Below are 12,774 nucleotides of genomic sequence, written 5' to 3'. Positions count from 1 at the left end.
AAGGCTTTAAAAATAAAATGTTCGTGATATCCTAATTGGCTAAATGTATTATATACATTATTTCTCTCTCTCTCTCTCTCTCTCTCTCTCTCTCTCTCTCTCTCTCTCTCTCTCACTCATCAACTATAAGAAATTCCTGAAATTATACTGATCTTAAAGGTTAAGTGATTAGAGAAGTAATGTAGGTAACTGAGTGGGTGAACATCCTATATACAAGTACATTAAATTCTTATTGAATACCTGATCCGTGAACTTCAACGTCAAGAAATGTCTAGCAGGCATTATTTTCCTATTCACAACTAAATTCAGTACTCTGGGAAAGCTTATCAAGTGCTTCACAGAACTAACTAAAACACCCATCATTATGGGGACATATTGCAAAAATATCGCCAACGTAACCAATCCCTATAATAGGACGTAAGTTTAGGGGAACAGTAGCGATGCAAGTAATTAAATTTCGAAGTATTCTATATATAGAATAGCAATTACTAAAAACCTGAAGAGGCGAACTATAGCGACTCCAAATTTGTATCGGTACATTTTGCCATAAAATTAAAAATAGTCGGCTCGAAATTAACCTTAATTAATTCGAAGAAAACTTGAATGGCATTGCGAACATCAAGCAAACCCAGGGAATGTTTTAATTCTAAAATGACAAAACTTCGTTTATCGGTGTTAGTGACATGGCCTTAACGCCAGAACTTAAACTACAGCTCCTTAGAAGTGAATATTTATTCACTTAAATTTTGTTTTTCTACAGTGGCTTTTTTTTATTACATAGATTTTCTGTCACCTTGCAAAGCAAGTCGATGTCCGTTGAGGTCTCGTCCCATGTACTCGCGTGATCATCAGGAATAATAATGAATACAGTCACTCTGTCGAGTGTCTATCGTATATCCCCACAATTCTCAAACATTTTCTTAAAATGAGACCAAATAGATATGAAGAGATACGACGGAAAACCTAATTTCAAGTAATCTGATTTCTACCAAGTAGTTGTGATCACCAAGTGGAGAAGACTGGTATAAAAAAAATATTGCCATTTCGCAAATATAAGTATTGATAATTATTATTGATAATTATTTAATATTGTTCTATTCTATCCCTCTCAGACATGATTTCTGTATTCATTATTAACCGTTCACCTGATTAGCATTTAGTTCGTGAATTTGAAATCCCACGGTTCACACCTTTATGGACGGAAGTCTCCACTTTCTTCGGTGTATTTAATACGAACTGTTTTTTTACGTAATATTTTAATCGAAAAGATAGAGATATCTAGCTAAATAAAAAATTATAAGGATCCCTTTTATGAAATCTTTAATAACGAGAGGCTTTCATGGCTGCTTCCCATATCAACTTCATAATCTGCGACTGAGTCTAAAATTCCACTCATTTGTGCACTTTCATTACTCAAGGTTTCTCAGAACCTTTGATCGATAAGGTCGATTTGTAATCCCATGATTTTTTGTGGACGTCGGTAATTGGAATAAGCTTTGTACAAATTTCAGCGGAACTTTGGATTACACCGTGCCTGTATTCGCGATCTTTAATGGAAGCCAGACAGTGGCACTCCTCATTTCACAATTAAGCTTGTCAAACAAGGGAGGTGAAATAAGAGCGAGTCCGCCAAGGCTCCGCTTTAGTAAAACCAAGTCATTAAAACCCACAAGCGACTCATTGCACACACTTCACAAACAGGTGGAATACAAGTTAACTAGTTTATACAAATTTGACTGCTATTACAATCATCCAGCCAGTGTTACCAATTGGTATGTATTTACCCTCCAAACTGGGTATAATACTTCCACAAAACCGGGGAAATAAGTGAAATTAGTTTATGTTTGTAGTATATGTATTATACCCAGTTTGGAGGGTAAACACATACCAATTGGCAACACTGGTTGGATGATTGTAATAGCAGTCAAATTTGTATAAACTAGTTAACTTGTATTCCACCTGTTTGTGAAATGTGTGCAGTAAGTCGCTTGTGTGTTTTATTGACTTGGTTTTATCACTTCATTAGCTCGAACATTTCAGCTTTAGAAAAATGACGACCTACCCCCACACCTCATCGGCAGGTACTTTCCACATTGTACGCGTTATAAAGAAATCAGAGCGCTATGAAAACATACATCACTTTCATCCACTTTAGTACACCCCAGGACCCACTGGTAGATACTACAGCTGAAGTCAGTGCGCGAAAAACTGAGCAGCATTTTATATATAAAAAAAAATTATATACGTTATATATATAATATATATATTATATATATATATATATATATATATATAATATATATATATATATATATATATATATATAGATATATATATATATATATATATATATGTATATATATATATATAATAATATAATAAACATATACATATAACATACACACATCACATACATATATACACACACTATATACATACATATCACACATACACATACATATATACACACACATATATTACATACATATACCACTACATACACATATACATAGATATAACATATACTATACATACAAATATACAACATACATACACATACATAATAATATACATTATACTATAACATAACCATATACATATATCACACAACATACATACTACATATAACACTACATACATATATACATATAATACATAAATACATACATAACAAAATATATACATATATATATCATATATACGATTATATATACAAACTATATACATTATATATATTATAAACCTAATATAATAAATATATATAATCTATATATATATATATATCATTATATATATATATATATATATATATATATATATATATATATATATAATATATATATATTATATATATATATATATATAATATATATCACTATATTAGATATATACCCTCACATCGCACATTTATACTAGACCCTATTCCCTATGGTTAATATTTCATGATTTGCAACAGCACTTTGAATTTAATATGGTATTTAGGCCAAGGGCCAAGCACTGGGACCTATGAGGTCGTTCAGCCCTGAAACGGAAATTGACAGTCAAGGTTTGGAAAGTGTAACTGGACGAAAATCTCGCAGTTGCACAACGAATCAATTGCCAGGAGAGGGTTGAGGAGAGTTGACGGGTAAATTCTGGCGGGCTTACCTGTGAATGTTGTCCACACGGGTGAGGCGATGCCAGTCGTGTGTTCATTGCGGTACGATAAAAATGGTGCCCACCGCAAAGAAGATAGTGTAGCATAATAACTGCTTTGTGTGTGATGAAAAAGAAGAAAAAGAAGAGAATATGGTGCAAAGAATGGCTCAATAAAAGAAATGTATATGGTTAACGTACGTCTGCCAGGGTCGAAGCTCAAGCCATCGAGTACCACCATGGTGATTTTGCTACAAGACCCATCGGGCGGTTTGCCCGTCAAGTGTGCCCGTCAGAGGGGAGGTCCACCGATCAGGCCGGGGCGTGTGGACAGGCCTTAAGATGAAAAAAAAATTAATATGAAAGGGGTTACAGTATAAGGAACGAACGCGGTTGCAGCTAGGGGCAAAGAACCTTAAGTAATGCTTACAGTGCAACAATAGTACACCAAAACGAAAGCCACAAAGTAAATCTGAATTTTACCAGACAACGGAGCTGATTAATTAACAGCTCTCCTAGGGATGGCCCGAAGGATTAACTACCTCTAAAATAAAGGGGGTATCTAATGGATGTTTAGAATGAGTCTCTCCTTAAAAACCGAATAAAGAGCCGAAGGGGTTGACGGGCAAATTCTGGTAGGGATATGCGTGAATGTTGTCCATGGGTGAGGTGATGGAGAGGTGGGCGTGCCCGACGATGCTAGTAGTGTGTTCAGTGGAGTACGATAAACATATTTTGTAGAATGATAATTTTGTAGAATGATAATTGTGTGTGATGAAAAAGAAGAGAATATGGTGCTAAGAATGGCTCTGTAAAAGAAATGTATATGGTTAATGTACGTCTGCCAGGGTTGAAGCTCAAACCATCGGGCACCACCATGGTGATTTTGCTACAAGACACATCAGGCAATTTGATGGTTTGCCCGTCAAGTGTGCCCGTTAGAGGGGAGGTCCGCCGATCAGGCCCGGTCGTGTGGACAGGCCTTTAAAAGTATGTACATTCTGCTTATGACAATCCTGCAAGTATGCTATGGTAGATTTGTGGGGTAAATACCTCATCCAAGTATGTGCAGCCTTCGTCTGTACAAACTACAGGATCTTCGGATTACCATTACCTACGAAAAGTATCATACAGACCAGTTTCTTCCAGAGCTTACCAAAGTAATGTTTCCAAATCAGTGGACCGAATCTAGTTTAAAACTATTTGAAAACTACAGGGTCGAGCCTAGTGCAGTAGTGAGGTGGTACAGCCTACCAGGTATAATATAGATAAAAAGTTCCTAGTTAGAAGCATGCAGGCCATTGTCAATACCACTGAAGGATTTAAGACCTGGTTGTTATAGGACGTGATTAAGCTGATTAAGTAGTTATTAATTTTATGGAAAATTCATATTTGCAAGAGTTTTGCAAGAGTTCTGGTTAAGAAATCTTTAAATTTCAATTTCAGTACTTTTCAATTTCAGTATTAAAGTGACGCCAGTTTAGTTTAGCCGAAGTTTCTGTCTAGTCCCTATAATTTTCATGGGGAACCTATTAATTCAAACGCTATTGAACACCCAAGTCCCATTTTTCCCTACACTTTTTTCTTTAGTCATTTTGAAGCAATTCAGTCATGGAGCAAATGCTCAACTTTTAAACATTCACACCAATCATTGAATTTAAAGTATAAACTCACGATCTAAGCCAATATCCAGATTAGCAAAGTTAGTGAACAAAATCACTGAAATATTGCCAATTAGTCGTGCTTCTTTTAAGCTATTGAAGTACCTAACCATTAAGAAAATTTTGCAGAGTTTAATTTATTGCTTTTTATCTTTACATGTGAATTTCATTGTTCACCATAGAAAAACCGTACTCAGTAACTTCCCAAAATTTCAAGTAAAGTACTTTAAAAGATCTGAATTCTCTTATACGTTATCAGCATCTATTTTTGAATAATGAATGCTTTCTAAGTTTACAGGAATGTCTGAACCATTCATTATTGAAGTACTGGGTACTGCATGGTTGATTTAAACTTTCAAAAGGTTTCCATTACATTGATTCAAGAGTTTCTTCCTGATCAAACTTAAGATATATTTAAAAATCTAATCTTATTAAACTCAATATCTAAATGGTTTACCTAGTTTAGTATTTTTGTATTTACTATTATGATTTATGGCACTTTAAGAGTCCACCAGATTTTAGTCTTTTCGTTCTTACTGAATAACCATACTTTTTCTTTCTATTATTGCCTTGCCACTTCAGTTATATAGGAGTTTTCATAAAATAGGATTAAAAAATCCATGACTTTAAATTACCGTCCACAAACCCGGTGTGGTATAGTACCGCGTTAACCAGTCACAATTAAGTGACGTAAAGGGCACAAGGCCTATATCTGTGGCCTTGGCAATGTCCTTTAGTGGTAGAATATGCCTGAGTTTCATTTAAGTCTTTCCATATTCCTTTACTTCATATAAGATTTTTTATCGAATTCCGGTACTACAAAATCTACAGTAGTACTAAAACTTGGCAAAATAAGCTTTTGTAGCTCAACGCGCATCAGTTGACACCAATAACAAATCTCCCATTTTTCTTCTTTAACTCAATTACAATGCATAATATTCACGTCAGTTTAAGATAGCAAACTACAGCTTAAAGGCTCTACATTTATTTGCCTTGCAGTTTGAATTTTGCTTATTTTCCATTGCACTGCCAATTTGCAATCTGCTTGTTTTCTGGAACAAAATTCACTTAATTTCCACCTGCTCCACTTAATTTTTAATGACTATTTCACTAGTAACAACATTGAGTTTACATTAGTTTGAGTACTTTTTTTTTATTTTGTCTTTGGCCGCTGCTGCCTGTGGTGTTCTGCTTGAAAATTGGTGTTAAACTTCAGAGTATGTACGTTAGCTTAACCAGGCAAAATTTTTAACAGTTACATCAATTAACTGAATAAGCTTTGTTATTAAGAGCAATTATTTTAGGTTTTAAAACTAAACCTTCTACCGCACTATTCTCACCTCTACGTATGGTATGAGAGCACATACAATTAGAGCAAAATCATATCTATTTTGTTAACTTCTTTCACAAATTAAGTCTTGTCACTAGTCCAGGTCATGTTCAAAGAGTTTTTAATGCCCCATAGTGGTCATTAAGTAAAAGGAAATAAAAATTTGATATTCAACATTAACTCATGACAAACTTTGCCAGTGCACGAGTCTAGTAAAATGCTTAGTTCTAGCAACTAATTGCCCAACATTGAAGAGGTCGCTGAATGCAGAGCCAAGAATATTTAAGGATTTTTGCACAACTCCCGAATATACGAAATTTTACGAAAGCATAGGAATCCTGAAAATTGAAGTTTCCGAAAATATTTTATTTCTATAAAGAGAAGAGAACAAAGTAGCTGGGATGGAACTTACAAAATCTCAAATATACAAATCTCAAAATACACAAATCTAAGTTAAGAGTTTACTTAAGCATTGTATTTATACAAGAAATTAAACTATTTAAAACAGCCAGGCCACGAATTATTGTGCATTTTAAATTTTACAGGAAATCCAGGAGTTAATGGTTAAAACTCCATCAATTCTCTAACAAGTCCAGCACCAACGAAGTAAGTTATTGCTTAGTAATTTCAGAATTCCCCGAGTTTTTGTTTAAAGTCATCCTTGGTACCTTCATCTCAATTTCTTTGAAGGTGGAATTCACCTGGAAAAAAGAAAAATACAACTAAAACTGTATAACATGTTGGATTAGGATATGAATGGATTAACACGGGTTGTAAGTATACTAAGTAAACTATTACTTTCATTTGAACCTAACTGATTGCAAGTAGTCTGTTTTCAGGTTTCATATGCATAAGCAATTTATATGCTTAAATCAAATTCCATAAATTTATATGAACATGTTCCCAGCAAATCAAGAACAAGATTCCTGAAAGTTATGAAAAATAATTGCACAAGGAAGGAAATAACACCGTTAATAAGGCAACCAAGAGATGGTTTACACAATTACCCAATTGCTCCAAGTCAACAACTTCACCAGCACAAGAATACCGGTGCAATGGTACAAAATAGGCGCCAAAAAACTTACCCCAGTGTATTTCCAGGACTAGGATCCTTAATCTCGGTTTCCAAGACTACTTGCTGCGCCAAGTATGCAATAAGTGTCAGTGAAAATGTCCAAGCAGTTGGTGGGGTTGGGTGAGGTTAATGCAACGGTTACACTTACTTCAATACCCTGTCACTACAGAAGACTTTTGCAAAAAATTAAAATCTACTCTAAAATCTAAATACCCTACAAAAAAGTTATTGTTCATGGAGAATGTCATGCCATGCAATGACTTATTCAAATATAAGAACATCCCTGTAGACTTGTGATTGTATAACCAGCACTAATTTAAAAGTCAAAAGTATGCCACTAACATTGACTTTCCTTTGTCTATAAACTTCCCTCAAAACTATCCTGAAAAAGCAAAGTATACTTCCTAAAACCGGCCCCCCCCACCCCCCGGCCTTTGTGCCTATCACGGCTACCTACAGTAAAACCTACAAAAACCTACTATATTAAAATATCACTTGTCTAAATCCTGCACCATGAAACTGAACAGCCTACATTAAATCATTCAATACATAATGATCAGCAGCCAAAATTTCCATGGCCAAAAGGCCAGCAGCACTAACTATACCACTTGGGTTAAGTTAGATTAGAATATAAAATTTAGACCAAGGACCAAGCACTGGGACCTAGAGTCATTCAGCTCTGAAATTAAAAAAAACAAGTTTGACAAAGTTACTAGGAATCAATTTAGGTGAAAAGTACAATGGAAGGAATATGAATGAAGTTCAACAGAAGGAATGAAAGTGGTTGCAGCTAGGGGCCGAGGGGATGCTGCAAAGCACCATAAGTAATGCCCACAGTGCACTGGGAACTCCAGGTATTCTTCACCATAAGTTACATCTGTTAAGTACTATATTAGGGTGGATTCACTAAAAATTACTAATGATCACATTGTACAGTTTGATTTTTCTTTATACTGTTCCAAACAACTGAACTGCACTGCTGCCACTTAAATTATGCCTTGTTACAACCACTAAAACAGCACTGTCCTCCAGTGCTCAAGAAAGACCTAATACAGCATTGTCCTCCAGTGCTCAAGAAAGACCTAATACAGCATTGTCCTCCAGTGCTCAAGAAAGACCTAATACAGCATTGTCCTCCAGTGCTCAAGAAAGACCTAATACAGCATTGTCCTGCAGTGCTCAAGAAAGACCTAATACAGCATTGTCCTGCAGTGCTCAAGAAAGACCTAATACAGCATTGTCCTGCAGTGCTCAAGAAAAGACCTAATACAGCATTGTCCCCCAGTGCTCAAGAAAGTCCTAACACAGCATTGTCCTCCAGTGCTCAAGAAACTTCATAAGTGCTCAAGAAACACTTACAGCACTAGTGTCCAAGAACCCTCAACACACCATTGTCCTCCAGTGTCCAAGAAGCGGTATTGTTTTACTATAGTTCCAACTCTTTCTAAAATAATTAGTATTATAGATGCATTTTGCATATAAAATTATTAAACTGTCACTGAACACTTTTTGGGGAAATTCACCATATGTTTGATATGAATGGTTATAGAATCCTTATCCTCGAAAAATTTCTAAGTGTTTTGTTTACTTTATCACAGAGTTTGTGCTCTGATGCGAATTGGTTTTTGTGGAACTGCATTGTGGTTCTGATGCGAATTTTTTCCCTCTTAAAATTGCATTGTGGGTAGTTACATGTTATGTCTAGGAGTCACGTGACCTGGTGAAAATCTGACAGCTGTCAGCCATATTCGCTTGTCATTAGGTTGAAGTCTCTCAGAGTTAAGCTATGTCTCTGTGTTCGTCCTTTAATTTTGATTATTTTCTGTTAATTCATGATTTTTATGAAAATGAAGCACTGCATTGAATTTTTTTAGAGAACATGGAGTGCTACCTGCAGCAGTACAGTGTTTAAAGTGTGGAAAGTCCTGTCAATTCAGAAAGGATAAAAAAGTTTGGTGCTGTACCGGTTATGTTTTAGACAAAAGACATTATAAGAGAAAATATTGTAATTTGACTAAGTGATCGGAAAGGCACATTTTTAGATAAAGTTACATTGCCGGTATGGAAGTTGATTATTTTTCCACTTCAACATCAACACCACCAATGGGCTCCTGATTATTCCTAGGTATTTATTTATTAAGCACTACCAGGAGAAGTTTCTGTAGTGAGGCGAGTCAGTTTTGGTACAATAATCAGGAGCCCATTGGTGGTGTTGATGGTGAAGTGGAAATTGATGAAACACTAATTACTCATAGTAAATACCATAAAGGTCGCCCTCTTGCCCAGTGTTGGTTGTTTGGTGGTATAGAGAGAACAAAAATTCTTTGTTGAGGCATGAATTGATCCTGGTGCTGACAATCTGGAAAGTGATACTTTAATTCCTTTAATTAATCGCTACATTAAACCAGGCTATTATTTACAGAGACTCGTGGCGAGGTTATAATAAAATCAGTGAGTGGATACACTCATTTTCAAGTAAACCACAGAAAATTGTTGATCCCAATAATCCTAACATTCACTCAAAATATTGAACGATTGTGGAGAGATTAAGGAGTGGATTAAAAGGCCTAGTATTAAAAAAAAAAAGACTATTTGAAACAATACCTTGCTAGGTATTTATTTATTAAGCACTACCAGGATTCAGTTATGCACCAATTTCTACTTGAAGCTGCTAAACTGTATCCACCTTTAAGTGACACTCAGCCACCATCACCACCTAGGGAATCCTTTTCTGATGACGACGATGATGACACTGTAGATGAGCCACAACCTTCTTGTTCTGGATATAAGCCATCAAAACCTTTGTGTCCATCCAATTAAGGTAAATTTATAATTTTATTTCAATTAGTATTGGAACATAATATACATCCTAGGTTAGGTTGGTTAGATCTGGTTATGTCATTTAAACACTATCCCGGTCAGGGCACTGCGTCCTAGGTTAGGTTGGTTTGATCTAGTTAGGTCATTTAAACACTATCGGGGGGGGGGGGGGGGGGGGGGTGGTTACGTGGGTGCTCTGCCACCCCGGTCAGGGAACCGCGTCCTAGGTTAGGTTAGGTGTCCTAGGTTAGGTTGGTTTGCTCTGGTTAGGTCATTTAAACACTATGGGGGGGGGGGGGGGTGGGGGGGGGGGGGGCGGCACTGTGTCCTAGGTTAGGTTAGGTGCCCTAGGTTAGGTTAGGTTGGTTTGTACTGTAGGTGCTCCTTATTCATTAATTCAAATGCTGTTTTGTATCCATGGTGATTTACCACACCCAAAACCTCGCATTCCCAAAGGGTCCCCAACCTTGTTGGATGTAGTAGGGGGGTATAAGTTAGTAACAAAAAAACTAATTTCCCCGAAGTATTACTATCGTAACCATTCAGAACACATTAAAACACACGAAAATACATACTCTAGAAAAATGGAGTTGAACTACTGTAAAAATTTACCCAAGCAGCTTTAATACTGCACTTCAGTGCTTAAGCAACCTGCTGAATTACTCTACTGGTCTCCAATGCCCAAGACGACCAAATACTGTAGCTGTGAAATTGAAGGCCACCAGGATACCATCTCACCACCATCTGTGTATGTGGAAGTAACATTTTAAGTGGGTAGTCTTAAAAATTAACTGAAGATTTAATTCCCTCCACAAGATATATATCCATAACCAATCACAAAACCTTTACTAGCGAAATGCATAATAGAAACGTCAGGTCCACAAAGATTAGAACTTAAGAGGCTTGCTAGTAGGCGGCATGCACAAAAACTTTTAATAGTTTGACATTTAAATCCCATGAATTTTATAGTAAGCCCCGAAGGGCCTACTATAATAGTTCTAGGGATCGCCCCCACCCCTCAAGGGGCGCCGCCCCTGGAGGGGAGGGGGAGAAGAACTTAAATCAAAAATTTTACTACCAAATGTTCAACTAACTAGAACAAGACCACTTCAGTATTTAAAAATAAATTTACTATACATCCTAATTAAAACCTTACCACTTCTCCTAAATGTACCAAAAGTTTTGCTAAGCCATAAAGATTCATAAAGGTGGCGGATACTTGCAAGCAATTAAACTTAGAAAAACTAATGTCAATTATTCTGTACTATAAAAAAATTAACTAGTTACTCATGACAAAATGCCTATAATTGAAGACTAAAATGCCTATAAGTGAAATGTAAAGTAAATATCCAAGTTTTAAATTATTCAGAGCTGTAAAAAATTTCATTATCTAGTTAAACTCATGACAAAATGTCTAAAAGTGAAAAATTCAGTAAATTTCTATAAATTTCTAAGTTTTAGATTTTCAAGTATAGAATCTGAGTTTCAAACGGTAATCATTAGTGGGTATTTTTACAAAGTAAAACAAACCCAAAAGTTTAATAAAATTTCTCAAACCTACTCAGAATGGTCAAACTAGTTTGAGGCTATGGTAAGAGAACAACGATTGGTGTATAAAACCAAAATTTTCATGCAAATATTTGCCAAAAATTAAACTTTAGCCTCCTACCTAAACTTTTCGAGTTTAACATTTATACCCCAAGCACCACTGTTACGGATCTGGGATCTCAGAGACAATGGTATGGTGTCGAAATATCCTGGAAAGGGTCGACACAGTGTTACGGCCTCTGAGAGAGGTCCACTTCAGGTTCGATATGAAATAATAAAAAAAAATATTTCAACACCAACAGTTGAAACTGGGGTTACTAATATAGAAAGAAACATTAACACAACAAAGGTTTATTTACAAGCTTACTAACAAAGGTAAATGCAGAATGGTATCTCCTATTTACATAAAAAGATAGAATCTTACACTGCATGAACTGGGGGAAACAGTGAGGTAATTCAAATACTTGCAGGACGGTTTAGTGACTCGTAGCGGTGGCTTCACTAAAGGAGGGCGGCAATTGCAGAAGTCCCCTTTGACTCCGTATTGCAGAAACTTGTCTATTCTTAAGGCAGGAACTCTCCCCTTTTCTTCTCCGAAGTCTGCTCAAAGTAGAGACAACTCGGCCGTCCACACCGGAAGACGACTAGACCAATATCCAACCAACACTCTAACAACTCTCCTTTTGATTGATACTTCGTCTGTTCTTTTTTCTCGTATCTCACGGAAGATCTCTGCTGCTGCTGATTTCTCACTGATAATCTGATCTGTGGCTCTCACTAACTGGTGATCCCTCTCTTTTACGATCTCTTCCTCTTACGATCACTCTCTATATCTCCTCCTCTCGCTGCTACTTCCTCCGTCGTATTTATACGGCATCCTGGGGGCGGAGCCTACGGGGAGCGTCACAGACTCCCGAGGTTTCTAGACATTCTTAGATGAATCTAGACGAGGTATTGCATCAGAGAATCGCGGCGTTTCTCATGTAACATTGGCGCGTTTTTGCGCTCCACAACACGCCCGACGATTCTAGAACAGCCGCGAGGAAAAGACACCTCCAACACGGGCGTGAAAACCTTCTTACTGCCGAACTTCTCGAAAATGCGTTCTCCTTTCCTTTATCTTTCTTTTCTGTGAAGCAATTACCATCACACGCCCCCCCAAAAGAGAAAAAAAATGAAATCAATTGATTTTATATTTTTTTGTC

General features: G+C 36.4%; 1 protein-coding gene across 1 annotated transcript in view; it reads left to right on the top strand.

Moving 5' to 3' along the window:
• Positions 1 to 8,541, top strand: part of LOC135224041 (protocadherin-11 X-linked-like) — a 9,708-nt gene extending 1,167 nt beyond the window's left edge. The window contains exon 2 of the mRNA XM_064262962.1: positions 8,221 to 8,541. Coding sequence (XP_064119032.1) covers positions 8,221 to 8,541 — 321 coding nt within the window. The remainder of the gene's footprint in view (positions 1 to 8,220) is intronic.
• Positions 8,542 to 12,774: the final 4,233 nt, after the last annotated feature.

This window comes from Macrobrachium nipponense, chromosome 10 (genome assembly GCF_015104395.2).
Source record: "Macrobrachium nipponense isolate FS-2020 chromosome 10, ASM1510439v2, whole genome shotgun sequence".
Taxonomy (NCBI): domain Eukaryota; kingdom Metazoa; phylum Arthropoda; class Malacostraca; order Decapoda; family Palaemonidae; genus Macrobrachium; species Macrobrachium nipponense.
The sequence above is the reverse complement of the archived record's forward strand: the minus strand, read 5'-3'. Positions and strand labels throughout refer to the sequence as shown.